The following is a 17,761-nucleotide window of genomic DNA, read 5'->3' on the forward strand; positions in this document are numbered from 1 at the left end:
AGGCCAGAGGACAAAACTATGTAGCGCAAAACGTCTGCATTTCCAATATCTTCGTCCCCGCTAGAGTTTACCAGGTGTGAAAATTGAAAATACCCATGTTATTTTCCCATAGAAAAAAACTCTCTCCTTATTTGGGCAAAGAGGGTAGCTTTTTGGTAGGTGAACTTCAGAGGTCTATTAGCAGATTTAGCACACCTCTTCAGCCAGATAAATCACACTGATGCAGAGTATACATTGAAATTCATTGACTTTCTTCATTCTTCTTTATAATTAAAGCATGTCAATTTGATTCTGATTCATTGGGCTACTGGGCACTGCAGTTAATACACGGTTGCAGTGAATACCTGGTTTTGATTTGTTAAGATGCATAAAACACTGCCCTGCGTTTTATACACCATGCAACCAATACATGGGAAACTACTGTAACGCCTGTCCTGTGTATATGTGTGTGTGTACAGTATGTGATTCAAATTTACTGTACAGTGGTCTCTTAATTTGGAATATCAACTCATTCAAATGTCACTCAGCACTGTAGGATGGTATCAGAAAAATGTGCAGTGGTCTCATGTTGTTTTTTCCAGAGCCGTATAACCATATATGATCATTTCCCCCGGGGTGATTGTGTGGTGCTGCTACCTGTCCCTCCAGAAGCCACTTCTTGAGGAGCACCAGCTGGCCAGAGCTCAGGTCCGAGGAGTCGGACGGCTCTTCCCAGCGGAACGCTCGGACCACGCGGTCAGTGTAGCCCACCACCAGCTCACAGCGACCATCCCCATCTGACACACACACACACACACACACACACACACACAGTGCATTAAGCACTAACAAAATGGAACACTGAAACTTTATGAAGTTGAACAAACACACACACACACACACACACACACAGTGCATTAAGCACTAACAAAATGGAACACTGAAACTTTATGAAGTTGAACAAACACACACACACACACACACACATCCACACACAGAGAGACAGAGACATGCACACACACATTTGATAAGGCTAGATATATACTGTATAATCTGTGTGCATTCTCCACCCACTCTAAGGCACTGTAACACCTCTGTTATATATCCCTGCCATATATAGAATGATGCCAAGTGAAACACACACACACACACACACACACACACACACACACACACACACACACACACACACACACTCCCTTGCTAATGCATCCCTCACACTCTCACCACACATAAAAACAGTGGGAGGCTATAGGTACTCTCTACTGTCCTTAAAGCACTGTAGGTAGATCTGCAGAGCAATGTCAGAACAATACCAACTGAAACTGGGCACAGACAAACACAGACACTCACACACACACACGATATGTGTCCATTTGGGCCCCCACTGTCAACTTAAAGCCAGCGCTGCCTGGAATGTACTAGGGATTAGGATCTGGGAAGGCAACGCTGCCTTGAAGTCGACGTTGGAGGCTCACAGACAGACAGACAGACACACACACACACACACACACACACACACACACACACACACCAATGTCGCTGATGAGGATGACTTTGGTGTTGGCGGGGATGTGCTGGGTGAAGCAGGGCTTGTGCTCGTCCCAGAAGAGCGCCTCATGCTGGCTGGAGGAGTCACTGCCCTTCCCCCCCACCGCCGTCAGGTCAAAGGCATGGAACCAGCCCTCCGCCCCCACCGCCACCACTAAGTTCTGATGGAGGGGGGGGGGGGGGGGGGGAGAAGTGAGTGGGGTAGAGAGAGAAGTGGAGGGAGGGGGTAGTGAGAGAGGGGAGAAAGGGGGAGAAAAAGGGGGAGGTAGAGGGAGTGATGGGGATAGTGAGAGAGAGAGAGAGGGAGAGAGAAAGAGGGAGGGAAGGAGAGAGGCAGAGGGGCGAAAAAGAGGGAGAGAAAATGTGACAAGGTTAGGAGATTGCAGGATACCTTACTTTTGAAATTGTATGCTTCCCCAACTTGCAGGAGGACAAGTCAAACACATGACATATAAAAACTGAGATTTGAAAAGAAGAATATCTTTCTTCAATTCATTCATTGTTCTAACTGCAGTAAGCACCAATTGGAGATACTCACTTTGCCTTTATTGCAGAGGTCTCCCACTCCCACACACGTTAACTGTGGAGAAAGAAATATGTGGTTCATCAAGGCTAACTCTTATTTCATCACCACAGTTTTATTAGAGAACACTCACACACACACGTACACACACACACACATACACACACACGAGAGCGAGAGAGAGAAATAAAGAGAAAGAAAGAGAGAGAGAGAGAGCCAGAGAGAGAGAGAAAGAGAGAGAAGCTGTTCTTCAGCTGTACTTCAACTAACCATGCCCACGCACGTCCGCGTTACCCAGGGTTTGGAGTCATCGTTCTTGTACACAAATAGCTTCCCACTCGTGTCGCCCACCACGAGTTCATTCAGCTGCGGGGATGAGAAACGTACAAGAGAGAAAGAAAGAGAAAGGGGGTGTGGGGGGGATATGGGGGGTAAGTATTTGAGTCTACCGTATTGAAGAAGTTCTTTATCCTTGGAAAAGCAGAGTAGACAGTACACCTAGCTCGGTGACAGTCATATTACTCCTGAAATAGCACCCTGCATTATCACTGAAGTGTCGATGCTGACTCATACAGAGTGAAATGTCCTTCAGAAAAGTAGCAGAGTTGAGCTGTAGAGCCCAATCATGTTCATGAGTAGGCTAGGTTGCATGAGATCACCAGCAAGCATATGATATGTGAATAAAATATGAGGAGGTCAATTGAACCTATCAATGTGGTTCAACAAATAGGTTAAACATACAGTATGTCTTATCCTAGACAACCCCCTTATCAAAAAGTTTTACAGGATTCCAATCAGAGTTTTTTAAAGATAAGATTACTAAATCCTATATGATTTTTGCTGGAATCCTATGGGTTTTTGGTTCCAAAATCTGATTGGAATCCTATACGACTTTTTGAGAAGGGTAATTTTAGGAACTCAATGGCCCCGCAGTGATCAAGACATGTATCGTTTACCGAGTCGTTGTCGGCGTCTCCGAGGCATATTGCATGAGGAAACAGGGATCCTGTGAAGTCCAAACTGACTCGCTGAACATAACTCAAGGATCGCATTATTATATGAGGAGGAGCTGCGGCTGCTGCTGCTGCTGCTGCGGGGTTGTTAGGCACTGACCGATCAGCTGATGATAGCCAGTTTTCCTCAACACAGATCAACAGCGATATTTGCGTTCGTGTGCATTATGGACAACTTCGAACATTACCTTTTAAAACGATGTCTATTCACATGACACACACATACCAGGCTAGTCAAAATGTAAACACGCTGCGTGTGCTCACAGAGGCTACAGTAGGTGACGTTTTACGGCTACCATTCGTCAGGTTTTCAAAGTAAATGCCCAACATTGGTTATAAATGAAGCAGAACATAACCTACAACATATATGTAGCCAACTGTATATATTTACACACAATTGCAAGAGGCCTATCTATGCACTGTGAATACGAGCATATTAATATCAAACCATTATTTTTGTTGACGCGGTTTTACTTTTATTTTGACGATTACCCCTCTAATTTCCGTTTGTTTGTGCTTAGCGTCGTGACAGTTACGCACCATTTCGCTTCCTCTGTGGTGGTTGAGACCATGGTTGAGACGGACTGTAATTAGCCTTTGTCGCCCGCTGTGAACTTGGAGGGGTAGGCTACTACGTTCTTCAAATGGTGGATGATCAAGGCCTATTGCCCGAAGGCTATCCTAATTATGGCAAATTAGTTGAAACGGACATATTAAAGAAAATTAACATAATGTGAGAATGTATTTTCTCATTGCAATTTGTAAGACTTTTATTGCACCTGTACTGTACAAGATTGCACCAGTACTGTACTGTAGGCTACTGTTTTATAAACAAGTGCCAAAGCACAGGTCATCAGAGAGCACTCCCCAGATTGCTGAATCTGCCTACTAGAGAACTGCACATGTTTACCCTCTCTCTCATTCATCTCCCCTCCTCCAGTGAGCTGGAATATGCGCCAAAACGAAGACAGGTCCAACAACAGAAAGGCCTAACCGAGGCCTAGGTCTATTTTTATTTTATAGGCTAGCAATTAGGCTACCGTCTGATACGCAACAGTCCTCGGAAAAGTTTGTGCAAAAACACAAACAGTTTTACAGAGGTCAGGTAATTGCAGGACCATTTTGGGTATCGAGAGAATGTGCACTCATTTGACTAAATTGTGCACACATTTTCCTAAACTGAGAACATTGACTAAGATGAGCGCACTTTTAGTAAAACGTACACGATTTAGTAAAATGAGCACTCAATTTAGTCAAATGAGCTTTCTGGATATACACCTCTAGGATTCTACCTTATATTTTTTTTTTTCTGAATTAATTAAACCCCGAAAATAATGACGAGATCATATGGTAGACCACTCGTTCATTTGGATATTGGATAGATAGCAAGGAAGACAAAAAAGAAAGAAAACCTTTAATGACCGATGAGGGGAAGTGACTGTAAAGGGAGAGAAATAAGGAAGAGAGAGAGTCGACATTGATCCAGTCCCACGCAACACGTCATAGAGTCCAAGAAACAATAGTAGCCTACAGTACGGGCTCATTAAGACCTCCCGAATGAAGTCATACCACTTCAACTGTGGTCATTTCCACGAGTAGACTAGCCTACTTTAAGGCAGGCATGAGATGTCTGCTGTAGACTTAGAGGACAAGTGTATTCAGATCAGTGTTTGAACACCATCGGATCGCCTAATGCCTGTAGGCTATGATGGAAGGAACGGGCTTCTTACCAGCAATTTTGGTCATTGTCTCCTCAGGAACTTTCATAATTAATTACGTTATAGCAATTATAAAAGGTCACATCGATGTCATCTTTCCCTATATCAGGTAAGTCTATACGGTAGTTATTTGCGCTGTTGTTACAGGAAGGAGTGTTTAAAGTCTGCACTGTTACCGGAATGCGCTAAAATAATCGCGTTTAAAGAATGTGTGTGTCTAATGTGCGTGCTATAAAAACACATTTGTTATTCTTTTTTATTATTATTTTGGCAGTGAAACAAAGAATACGCCATAACCTTCTTGCTTTTATTATATGGTTGAACGATCGAACTCTAAATGACACCAAAGTTGAAAACAGTTTCGTTTTCTCCTAAAGCTCTGCGCTTTTCCATTGGCTTTGCGCCATTCCAGCTGTGATTGGCTATGGGTCGTGTGAGGACGAACAGAGTTCATTTGGGGTAGACCTTCGTATAGTAGTCTGTATTTCACATCAACGTGTTTTCAATTTCAGAAAATGCAATGAGGGGAATTGTTTGAGTCTCACAACTTGTTACAGGGAGGCACTGAAACCAATTGGATTTTGGTTGCGTTGGATAGTCTTGGACAGCCTGTAGCTTAACTTGGCTGACACTTAAACTTAAACTCTTAAACTCTTAAACTCTTATTAAGATCACTGTTCTAGCTTGAAGATGACAAGGAAGCCAGGGCATCTCAGCAGCTCTTGAGTTGTACATGTGTTAACCACAAGGGTGTTGCATGCTCAACAGAGACAGGACTAGATCTTCTTTCCATTTTTAGCAAGGGTCCACATAATGTGAGAATGTATTTCCTCGTTGCAATTTGTAAGGCTTGTATTTCAAAACAAAAGGACAACCAAAACACATGATTGCAAATGAAATGTAAATGATCACTTGGGTTTCCCTTTGAATGTCAGACCTCAAATTGTAGAAAGAGGAATATAGGCCTCAAGATGAAAACAAAAGCAAAGGAAGGAAGAGGGGAAATTAGAAGTAACAAGGTCTTAATGGCAAATGACACTGCTAGCTATACTCTGAGCAGGTGAGACAGAACAGGGATATGAAACAAGATCATGGTTATTCCTTTTACACGCTCAGAGCTAGTAAAACCACTCCCGATCCCGTGGTTCATCTTGTTAACACTGCCCTAGTGAACTCTGAGCTTATGAGGGTGGTACATTACTTTATTTCCCTGCTGTACACACAGAGAGCCATAACTACTTGGCCATTAGGAACTGTTTATTAACCCTGTACTCTAGTTAATTGGAGACAATGTCATAGACCTACACATGGCAGCGTTTGGGTACATGCAAGGAGCCTCCTGTTGGCCATTTCTTTTGGTAGTGTGTTCTAGTAGTGCTTGTGCAGTTAGCTATGTTATTGCTGTATTACGGGGGGATGTGGAGGCCATCTGGCCCTTTATAAGGTAAGCCTCCCATGGCAATGATTTAGATGTGCAGTGTGTTTTGACAATGAAGTGTAATGATGTGCTACTGTATATGTAAAAAAAAAAAAACAGACAAAGGGAAATCGCTGGATGTGGTTGCTGTATATGTCTCATTGATATTGCCAAAAAGTGAATTTATCCAAGATTGAACGTTATAAAAGAGCGATGAATTATAGTACTGAATTAATATTAATCCAATTAGATTAATGCCAAATAAAAATAATTATATTATGTTATATGTTAACTTCTTGGTTCTTTGCTCAATTTCCCCCTAATCGTTTTCTCAAATGTAAACAAAAGTAGATATATAGATAGATAGATAGATAGATAGATATAGATAGATAGATAGATACTTTATTGATCCCCAAACGACAGTGAACAGTATGGTTATTCTGCATGTATAAAGACTGGCTGGATGTCACTTCCCAGATGGATAGCGAGCTGATGATGTGATTAAAGTGATCTGATGAGAGTGAAGGATTGCTTTCAAATAACCCCTACTGGGCATATTGGACAAGAGTACGCCGTCTCATTTGCTATGTTCATTCAACACATAATTCCATCAGCTATTTATTTTGTGTCCTAACTTTCTTTAACTGCTGATTACTTGTTCAATTGATTGTTGATTTCTTTTCAGTGACACGGGGACAACGCCTCCAGAAAGCTGTATATTTGGACTCATGACGTCCATAACAGCCATGGCAGGTAGGAGCAATCATTGAAAATGTCTGCGGTTATTTTCTTCACATTTTGCACTTGCATTATATTTTGCACTCGCACTATATTACATTTTATCAATGTGCGCATGCTTGAACATCAAATCATAAACCTGCCACTTAGACTGAGTAAATTCAGCCCGATCTGCCGGTGATCAGATTTCGCCCTGCAGCTCAGGCTGGAAACCTGCACATTTATCTCTCCTGCCTTCATTCCACCTCCACCAATCACAAACTGACTTATCAAGCAGGCGTACCTGGATCGTTGGTCGGATTGGTTAAAGGACAATCCAAATGCGTACAGGGTCATTTGAACTATGCCCATAGGGCTCGGGATCATGACGTGAAAACTTCGCGGGCGCAGCCATATTGGCAGCTTGTTTACTATGGATTGCTATGGATTTACTCCCGCCTATATTAGTGTGTTCCTGTTACTTCGTTTTTGCCTTCTTGGTCGTATGTTGCTGTGTAGTGGGGTGTAATAGCACCACCCATGATCGCAAGAGGAAAAGAATCGCTAATACTACATTTCTGCTTCTTGTCTTCTGCATCTGAATGAATGGACATTACGCTCGGTGCGCTACCAATATGGCGGCTATGCCTAGAATGCAAGGCTTGTTCCCGAGCCCTATTGATCACGCCTATAGAAATACAGTGCAGACTTCCCAGGCTAATGTTCAGTCTCAAAAGAGTGCGCTTGGTCTGGAGATAGCCAGGCAACCTGCCACTGCAAGTCTGTGTTGTTTTGGATAAAAACGTCCACTACATACCATTCAAATGTAACTTTAACTTTAGATGGGGATCACACTGGCCGGAGGTTTCCTATCGTTCTCTATGGTTCTGCAGCGTAACGATGGCAGCGCTGGCATTGAACAAGCTGAGCGTTGAACAAGCTGACTGTTGAACTTGATTCTCTGTTCAAAGCGTAATGGCAGTGTATTCAATTGTCAGTTTAGGCAAACCGTTTGTGTTGCTCAGGAACGAGGTAGAACTTACTATGGTCTGTGCGTTGCGTTGCGCTTGCTTGCCACTGCCGTTTGGCGTTGGCCAGTGTGAACCCCGCCTTAACATGTTTCCTTCTGGCTGTGCTACAGTTACAGCTACTCAAACCCTAGGGCCATGATGCTGGGTTTAGGGAGACTTGAATCAAAATGTTTCACCATTTTATGATCAGCTAATCAATTAATCAAGAAAATAATCAACAGACTAATCAACAACAACAAAAAAATAGTTACAGCCATAGTGCATCATGATAGCACTGTCATGCAATGGACATTTGGCTGAGTTTTTCACTCAGTCTATCATAGTTTCACTTCCTTTTCTTCGGAAAACAAACCCTTTTGTGAATAATCCCCACAGAGAACGTGGCTGCGTGCCTGTTGGTTTCAGCTGTGGAAAAAAAAAAACTGCAGAAGAACTGAAACCAAACTTCCCATCTTTCATTATCAACGAAGCATGTGTTTCCCAAGTTTTACCCTTTTGTTTCAGTTTCAGATTTGTGGTAGTTTCATTCTCGGAAATGTTAAGTAACAACAACAACAACAAAAATAACATGGTATGTACTGTGTTCCAGGTGTGGCTACTATGTATGCCCGGTACAAATTCATTGAGCGGTTGATTGAGAGGACTGGAGGGGCTCGTCCAATGCTTAATAAGATAGCTCTTGGATTTGGACTGCTCTCATGTCTAGGAATGAATATCGTGGCCACTTTTCAGGTACTGTGACAGCAACTCCTCTTCCTCTCCTGTTCATGTCAATAAAAACACATTGCATCTCGCTCTTCCTCTGACACGGTCTCTGCTCTGTCTGTGTCTTAGGAGACCGTCGAGACGTACGTCCATGACGCCGGGGCGTTGCTGTTCTTCGTGACCGGAGTAGTTTACATTGTCCTGCAGACGTGGATATCGTGGCAGGCCTTTCCCTACGGGTCCACCAGAGCCGTGTGCAGGACTCGTTCTCTCATCTCCTGCGTTGCCGTCCTGGCTCTTTTTCCAAGTATCCTTTTCAGGCTTCAGATTGTCTCCTCTGGATTCTTGTGGTTTCATCCCAAAATGCTAACAAGGCCTTGCTTTCTTTCTCCCTGTCTCTCTCTCTTTCTCTTTCTCTCTCCCTCTCTTTCTCTCTCTTTCTCCCTGTCTCTCTCTCTCTACCTATCTTTTTAGCTAACTACAGTATTTGTCCCATGGCTGCCCCCTTTTTTCTTTTTTTTTCGGTTAAGGCCGCCTCCTATCAATTGTTTCATCATATCAATCACATCAATCATATCAATTGTTTGCCTACAAAATAGCAACCAATTCTGGCACCTTTGCCCATATAAGGAGCTGTGGAACTGCTGCTTGTTGTTGATTATTGCTGCTTAGTGTACAACTTTATTTAGTTGTTGTTTGTCGTTTTCCTGAAATATTCCCTAAAGCGGTTATTTGTGCTATTCTCGTGGGAAAATCCGACGATATCCGCTGGAAAGGAGATGAAAAGGTACGGTATAAAGCAGCTACTTCATTTATGGTTATGGTTATGGTGGTGGTGCTTAGCAGACGCTTTTGTCCAAAGCGACATTTTGCAGTAGCACACAGCTGTAGTTTCAGTGAAAGGATTTTCCTTCACATGGAGCAGAAAGAAATAATAGCCTCTGACTGACAAAAAAGCTAATTTTGTGGTTTCTCTTGGGTTGTTTTTTGTTCTGTTTTATTTCTCTCTCATTTTGTTTGTTTCTTATGACAGAATTATGGCTTCCATCTTGTTGTTGTTTGTTTGTTTGTTTTTTGTGAATAGTAAAAATGAACAGCATCTTTCTACTCCTCCGAGCACTCAAAGCACTTCACAATTTTAGGCCAGCACTCTATTTCGGTTAAGTCCGACATCATGGCCCCAACAGCTTTTTTCGTGAAAAGACGTTGTAAACTTGTGAACTTTGTCATCATCACCTCCGTTTTAGCGGGTATAAAACAAAATCTTTAAAACAAAACACATCCACCCAGTCACACACATACTCATACACCAATGGTGGAGCCTGGGTGGGTATGATATAACAGCAGCTATTTCCTTGCCTTCAGGTTAATATTGGCGTTCCTCTCGTTGTTTTTTGTTTATTTATTTTCCCGTAAAACAGAATTATTGCCTGTTGTTGTTGTTGTTGTTGTTGTTTCTCATTTTGTTTGTTGTTTGTTTGTGTGTTTCTCAAAACAGAATTATGGCTTCCATCTTGCCAGTGCAGTGTGTGAATGGACGGTGGCCTTCAGCTTCATCTTCTACTTTTTCACCTACATCAGAGAGTTCACGGTCAGTTCAGGGTCATTGTCACAGCAAATGTCAAAGATGAAGAAAATAAAGGAATGAAGGAAGATGGAGATCTATGTGAAAACTCGTCGGATTTCTCCTTTAAGTGCTCCGTATCAAAAACATTCCATCTCCAATACAGCACGCTGTTCATAAGTATAATATGGAGAACAGGTTGCAGAGAGAGGCGTGCTCAAACTCCAAAAAATCTCTTTGCTTCTTCGGGTGCGAGTTAAAAGTATCCAATTCTAATGTGCAAAAGAACCGCACTCCCTAGATCATTCTTTTGCTTTTTTTTTTTATTTTTTGCACCATGCCTAAACAAACGTGTATCAGCGTCAAGCCGTCCTCACTGGATGTCCTCCTTTCAAAAAGTAAGAGAATGATATGGAGAACAGGGACATTACACAGAGACAGTTAGAGTTAGATCAACTGTCAGTGCAAGTTAGGCGACAGGAACCAGCTGCAGTGGCCAGAGGATTGCACAATGACCTACCACAGTGTTTTGTATCCATCATCCATAGAAAAGCTAGACTAGAAATCTAGACGCACCCTAGCGGCAAAAAAAATAATAAATTGCCTAGCGGGATGGTCTAGGGTCGCACCGTTAAGGCGAGACACCACAGGTGAATAGGGGAAAAAAATTAACTTAAAGATATCTTCATGAAACTTTACCAGTTGAATACTCACATAAATAGGAGAAAAAATGTATTGCAAGTTTTCTTTAATTTAATGTTTAAATATGCTAATTAGGCTATATGTAATTAAATATGCGCTAATTTGCATATATTTTGATGCAAAGGTTCTGACCATTGGAAAAAGCCAGGTTGAAAATATTTTTTTTGTTGTGTTAAAGGGATAGTTCGGGTTTTAAGACACAAAGTTATATGGGTTCCCTGTCCGCAACATTGTGCATCAGCACTGACTTACCCCCCGACAGCGTCCTGTGAGCCGAGATCCAGCCGGTTTTTGATCGTTTTTGATGCTGAAGAAAGTAGTCCGGCAAGTTTCTGGGGTCACGAAAGTAAAGTGTTTTTCTTCTCAAAACCATATGCGTTCAAAAGAGTGATATATTTGCACCACAAAAACGTTGTCCAGCTGTCAGTAGCGCGCAGTGATAGGAATCGAGAAAAATAGTGCCAAGATAACGAGGTTTGAATTTTTCCTGGACAACGTTTTTGTGGTGCAAATATATCACTCTTTTGAACACGTATGGTTTTGAGAAGAAAAACACTTTACTTTCGTGACCCCAGAAACTTGCCGGACTACTTTCTTCAGCATCAAAAACCGGCTGGCTCTCGGCTCACAGGACGCTGTCGGGGGGTAAGTCATTGCTGATGCACAACGTTGCTGACAGGGAACCCATATAACTTCGTGTCTTAAAACCCGAACTATCCCTTTAATATATCAAATAAAAAAAACATTTACAGAGGGGATTATGAATATCTTCTTTTGTTTTCCAGTAAATCAGAAAATACTGCCAATTGGCTTAAAAAATGGATTTTCGCCCTATTTTTAGGCATAAGAGGTCATATAAATCAGGTCAGGAATGTTATATCAACAAATCCCTCTGTAAATATCTTCCAAATGTAGTTAGGAATAAGACTGGAAAGTTTGGTGTATGTAGGTGCTGCAGAAGTGGAGATGCTTTGCATGGCGTGTGGGGAAAAACTCGTTTTGAGAAAACAGCCTTGAAACACAGCCAATGAAATGCGTTCTCAGCTTAGACTCGTCTTTGAACTTTCGCAAAGGAAATGCCCATATTTGGGTAGCATAGCGTCTTGTAGGAGAAACAGGGCTTTCCAACGGTGTCACACACGATATGATTTGGATCACGGTCACGGTAGTACATGACACTTTAGAATGGGAACTTTTGGTAAAATTAGGATAAATATATAGGCGCGAGTAGACAACATGTCATGAAATAAACACTTAAATGTGCAAATCGGACTTTGTTGTTGTAGTAGGGTGGTAGAGTACATGCTAAGGTAGCAAACTAGCACAAAATCTCGAAATTGACTGATGCTAAAAAAAACGATGTTTTCACCTGCCGTGTCTCGTTAAGGCCAAGCCTGCGTTTGACACCAATCAGAACGCTCTATCTGTGTACAGAGTCCTTGAGCCCGCCTTAGCACGATGACGACAGAGCTGGAGGCACCTTCGGCTTCCGATATTGACGCCAAGGGTCTTGACCTCGTTCGATCTTGTGCGTCCTCGTTCGACGAGTTGGGTGTGAGACCATGTTGCAACAACCATAAAGAACAACAAAAGATGGATGAGGCTAACGAAGCGAGCTTGTTTGAATCGGCTTTGGAAGAGTTAGACTTGGGCTTTTCTTTGAAGGTTGAGCAGAAAGAAGCACTCAAGTCATTCGTTTTAAAGAAGGATGTATTCGCCGTTTTGCCGACCGGCTATGATAGGTCACAAGTGCGGGCCTATTACATGGTAGTCAAAGTAGTTTGAAAGACACCGGTTCATCCCACCCACAGGCTTCAGCTCTGTGAATGGTCCGACTCCAGACTATACATTTCTGTATAGTTTGGCTTGCCAGGCTATAGAAAAGCTACTTGTGAAAGAAAGTTTCTACTCTCTCTACTGTAATGGTCCTTAAATGTGCAATACAGCCACAGCCACAATATTTAGTGATATAGATTGTTGTTGTTGTTGTTGTTGTTGTTGTATAAACACCACTAATGTTTATTATTTGTACTTATTGTGTTTTCTACAGCTCTTTACCATGACTGTGAAAGCTGAATTGGTGGAGCAGAACTAAGTCAATCATCCTCTGCGGATACTATTTTTATACTGATGTTATTTTTACATATTTTTTTTCTTACATATTTTTGGTACCTTTGTAAATTGTGTACTTTGTATGCAGAAATAGTTTTTACGAATTGTTTACAAAATCATCAATATCTTTGGGATATTTTCTAGTTTTGAATAATATTCTCAATTCTGCTTCGACAGTATAGTATTTATTGATAAAGTATATTTTCTAGCACAATGGCCACTCAAAGCGTCCCACGCAGGCATAGCAAAAGACTATATGAAGTGCTTTGGCCTGTGCTGGCGTGAAGAACCAGGAACATGACATGGGGTGCCTCTCAACATCTCTCCTCGATCCTCGATGCTCGAGCCTCGATTTCCACTCGATTCCCACTGATCTATAACTAAAACTGGATAGACTAACGCTAAATTCCTCCGTCAAGGACGTTATGTTTTCATCGGGGTTAGTTTGTGTGTCTGTCTGTCTGTTTGTTTGCTTGTTTGTTCGCAAGATAACTCAAAAAGTTATGGATGGATTACGATTAAATTTAAATCAGGGAAGATCTGAAATGACCTAAGATAGAAACTATTCAATTTTGGGAGCGATCCATATGACCATCTGGATCTAGGAAGCGGTTATGTTTTTGCTTAACGAAGGTTTGCGCTCTCTGAGTGCTTTTCTAGTTGCATTTGCAACAAAGTTGCTAACTTAGTTAGCATATGGTTTTGAGAAATGCAATGTTGAGTGGCAACACAGACAGAGGGAACTGACAGGCAGTGTTGGGGAAGTTACTTTTAAAAAGTAGTCTGTGTTTGATACATGTTCTTTAAAAAAAAGTTCGTTTATCTGTTACTTTAGTTAGTTACCCTCCATGGAAAGTAACTTTTTCCGTAACATTTTTTACATAAAGTTCTACTATGGAGGACTGATGTTTCTTTTGTGCTCTTTAAATGCCACAGAGCACAAGGAAACATTGGGTTACTGGAGGCTTTAATGCCACCACTAAAGCCCTATGAAACAATATCAAATAGTATAGACTCAACACATCTTATGGGCATATAGGTGAACACAAAACACATACAGTAAGGACTTATTTTATAGCCTTACACTCACATTCCTCTCCTTAGTTTCAAGGGAAAGTAATGGGAATACCTCCGTCCTTCGACAGTTAGCATTGGCTGCTTCTTGCTTGAAATTATTTCTCTTAATTCTACCAGCTTCTATCGCATAACATGTGGAGTTTGTGTCAGCGCGCAGCTGAGAAGGCAGTATCGCTGTCAAATTGCGCCAAATTGAGAAAAGGAACTATGTTTCATTACCAAATTTTCAGTAGTAGCGCATTACACTACTTTTTACCTGATAAAAGTAGTTAGGCCTAAGTTACACAAGGCTGCTGACAGGATACTTGTCATATCATTGTATTCTGCTATACTGTAACTCTTTACCTGAAGTCGAGACATGGAGACAGGTATAAGAGCACGGATCAGTGTATCACATATATGTTTTTTATATTGTTTCAAATTACTGTGTTTGTGCTCATATCACTGCAACTGATTATGTAACCTCATTTAGTCACATGGAAATGTAACTGACCACTAAAGCACAAGCTGACGAGTTGACCACATGTCATAATGCGGTGTGAACATGGCCATGGAGAAATAAAAGCACATGATCATATTCCAGTACATGCTGTGTGTCAGTTGTGTTGTGGGAGTCGGGGGAGGCGGGTATTTGTAACAGGTAATTCACAGAAGTTGCTTTGGATAAAAGAGTCAGTCACATGGATGAGTAAAAATCTCCACCCAAAATTGTTGTGACATTACCGGTACACAACTGTGACCCTGAACCAGGGGTGGATAAGTCCAGCTTCAGAAAGAATAAGTCCTGCCATATTCATGGGTTTCATTAGGTACCTTTCCACAGGTGTATTGATCAAGCACTATGCCATCTGCATTCATAATCTAGGTGCTAATGAAACCCATGAATATCTGTCAACCACTCACTTAAACCAGCTGATTCTAATTAGCACAACTCTTCAGCCAGAGAGAACAGCTAACGGATGAGATCCCCTGTGTTAAGTGCAGAGATAGAACCAATACGTGATTGGACTTTTACTTTCTGAAGCTGGAGTTTTCCACCTCTGCCCTGAACTGACCTTGGATTCCCCACAGCCTACGTGAAGGGGAGGAAGTAGACAAAACTGAAGACAACCGTTTCCTCACACACCGCAAGGCCAATATGGAAGCCATACTTCTGTCATCATCAGACATCAAACATACAGGACATCAACACAGTTAGTTTCAAGATAACGCAGTTCTCATCCCAGCTGTTTTTTTCAACTCCACAGTTACCTCAAACCATTTCCTGAAGAGGAAATGTAGTTCAGACAGGAAACTCTGAAAATAAGATTTAAGATTTATATTGATGTAGATCAGCTTAAGATGCTGCTATGACAAATACAACAACATTAACAGACATTGGAATGAGAGGAATGCAAACCCCCCATCCCAAGCCAATCAAGACAGGTGGAGCTGGGGAGGGAGCAGGAAATGTTGTCTTGGAGCAGGAGCTGTGTGATTCTACCTGCAGATTGCAGAAATGTAAATAAATGCTGCGTGGACCTCTTTGTAGGGCGATTTAGTGCACTTACCCAAGTCTATAACCATAAAGCAAAAGAGTTCAAGGCTACCACACGTCCAAAGGTGTTGAAAACTGGGTGCTGGACAGACAAGCAGATGTCAGAAAAGACCGATAAGTCTGCACACCAGAATAAGCGCCGTATTGTTTTATTCTGGTCTACAGACTTATCGATCTATAAAACAGCCTTTAACCCTAGCCCATGGCTCAGGCAACTGTTCCTTGAGAGAAAAAGAGCAGTTGGGTGACTGCAGGCTGCTATCTTGCAATGTTAAAATGTCAAACCCAATGGCAGAATCCAGATCTTAATCCAGATTGGGAGGATCCTGGGACTCTGAGATGTGGTGACACTTTACCCTGTTAGGTGAGGTGAACAGGACCAGTTACTGGTCAGCCAATAGTTTGTTTGCTCGCTGCGCTCATAACTTAACGACTGCTGTAGAGGAGTCGTTTCGGCAGTCGGACTTTTGTTCCGGCCCGGCTCCTCCTGGCGCTGTTGAAGTGTTCTTGTCATGAGCAAGGCACAGAAGCCCACACTGCTCCTGATGTGCAGGTTGGCATATCAGCCTCCTCCATCAGTGTATGTGTGTGTGTGAGAGAATGTGTGTGTGTGCGTGTGTGTGTGTGTGTGTGTTTGAGAATGTGTGTGTGTGTGTGTGTGTGTGTGTGTGTGTGTGTGTACAGTATGTGAATGGATGTGTGTCTGTGTGTGTGTGAATGAGTGAGGCATGAAATTGTAGGGCGCATTGAGTTCTCAGAGGAGTAGAAAATAGTGCCATTTAACTGCAGTCCATTTACCACCTACTGCAGTCCACTTACTGCAGAGATCAGCTGCTTGAACTTCAGTGGCAGGAATGGAATTAAGTCACCAAACTGCAGCAATGTGAAAGACTAAAGCATGAATGCATGAATGTTAAAGGGATAATCCGGAGTGAAATGCACTTTAGATCAATTTTTCGGACTATTGGGAGTACATACGTTGAGTTGACACCAAAATCATGTCATTCGGATGTATTTTGAGAAAGTTCGAGCTCACCGTTTTTAGCCAAAACTCGTTAGCCTGGAAGTGACTCGGGCATGTCCTTTCGCCGCTACAAAACGCTATTTTTATACCTCTTCTACTGTTCCAAACAACACTACACTTACGTGGTAGTGAGTAGAGGGTCCCTAAAGCCAAACCGAAGTATCCCCACGTCTTTATGTGGTCGGATAGAGAGTCCAGAATAAATTTAATCGAGTCAGTACCTTTCCGGAAATGTCGCAGCTGCAGCTAGCAACGTTTTAACAACACTTTATTAACATTTCCGGAAAGGTACGGACTCGATTAAATTAATTCTGGACTCTCTATCCGACCACATAAAGACGTGGGGATACTTCGGTTTGGCTTTAGGGACCCTCTACTCACTACCACGTAAGTGTAGTGTTGTTTGGAACAGTAGAAGAGGTATAAAAATAGCGTTTTGTAGCGGCGAAAGGACATGCCCGAGTCACTTCCAGGCTAACGAGTTTTGGCTAAAAACGGTGAGCTCGAACTTTCTCAAAATACATCCGAATGACATGATTTTGGTGTCAACTCAACGTATGTACTCCCAATAGTCCGAAAAATTGATCCAAAGTGCATTTCACTCCGGATTATCCCTTTAAGACTTAAATCAGACTTAAATCAGACTTAAATCTCTCCACATTTATCCCCGAGCAGAGTTATTGTCTCATTCATTCATTCATGCATTCACTCACTCACTCACTCACTCACTCACTCGCTCATTCATTCATTCATTCATTCATTCACTCACACACTCAGTCGCTCGCTCGCTCGCTCATTCATTCATTCATTCATTCACTCGCTCGCTCGCTCGCTCACTCACGCATTCATTCACTCACTCACTCATTCACTCACCCACTCACGTACTCTCTCATTCATTCATTCATTCTCTAACTCTCTCTCTCACCTGAAGCTAGTGTGTGGTGAGCACATAATGGGTGCTACACATTTGTGGTGGTTAGTGAGGTTCCCCTTTACTGTGAAGCACTTTGAAGGCCTTGATGAAGTGCTATATAAATGTAAAGTGCTTTGAAGGCCTTGCTGAAGTGCTGTATGCATTTAAACAATAAAGG

At 42.1% G+C, this 17,761-nt stretch overlaps 2 protein-coding genes across 3 annotated transcripts in view; one reads left to right on the forward strand and one right to left on the reverse strand.

Annotated features, from left to right (window-relative positions):
- The window catches only part of itfg2 (integrin alpha FG-GAP repeat containing 2), a 17,671-nt gene extending 14,332 nt beyond the window's left edge, over positions 1 to 3,339 (reverse strand). Inside the window, exons 1-5 of the mRNA XM_062517861.1 lie at positions 3,010 to 3,339; positions 2,324 to 2,419; positions 2,069 to 2,110; positions 1,514 to 1,691; positions 637 to 776 (exon numbers count right to left, since the gene is read on the reverse strand). Coding sequence (XP_062373845.1) covers positions 637 to 776; positions 1,514 to 1,691; positions 2,069 to 2,110; positions 2,324 to 2,419; positions 3,010 to 3,105 — 552 coding nt within the window. The 5' untranslated portion in view covers positions 3,106 to 3,339. The remainder of the gene's footprint in view (positions 1 to 636; positions 777 to 1,513; positions 1,692 to 2,068; positions 2,111 to 2,323; positions 2,420 to 3,009) is intronic.
- A 1,118-nt stretch (positions 3,340 to 4,457) lies between these two features.
- dram1 (DNA-damage regulated autophagy modulator 1) lies at positions 4,458 to 14,686 on the forward strand. 2 transcript variants are annotated; one of them, XM_062517863.1, is made up of 7 exons: positions 4,458 to 4,893; positions 6,887 to 6,954; positions 8,539 to 8,681; positions 8,784 to 8,961; positions 9,380 to 9,441; positions 10,153 to 10,245; positions 12,971 to 14,686. In XM_062517863.1, the coding sequence occupies exons 1-7, from the start codon at positions 4,772 to 4,774 to the stop codon at positions 13,013 to 13,015; spliced, it is 711 nt and encodes a 236-aa protein (XP_062373847.1). In that variant the 5' UTR covers positions 4,458 to 4,771; the 3' UTR covers positions 13,016 to 14,686. The 2 variants fall into 2 exon arrangements, with proteins under 2 accessions (XP_062373847.1, XP_062373846.1); XM_062517862.1 differs by lacking the exon at positions 4,458 to 4,893 and adding an exon at positions 5,426 to 6,228.
- Positions 14,687 to 17,761: the final 3,075 nt, after the last annotated feature.

The sequence above is a fragment of the Sardina pilchardus genome, chromosome 17, assembly GCF_963854185.1.
Source record: "Sardina pilchardus chromosome 17, fSarPil1.1, whole genome shotgun sequence".
In the NCBI taxonomy this organism is placed as follows: Eukaryota; Metazoa; Chordata; class Actinopteri; order Clupeiformes; family Clupeidae; genus Sardina; species Sardina pilchardus.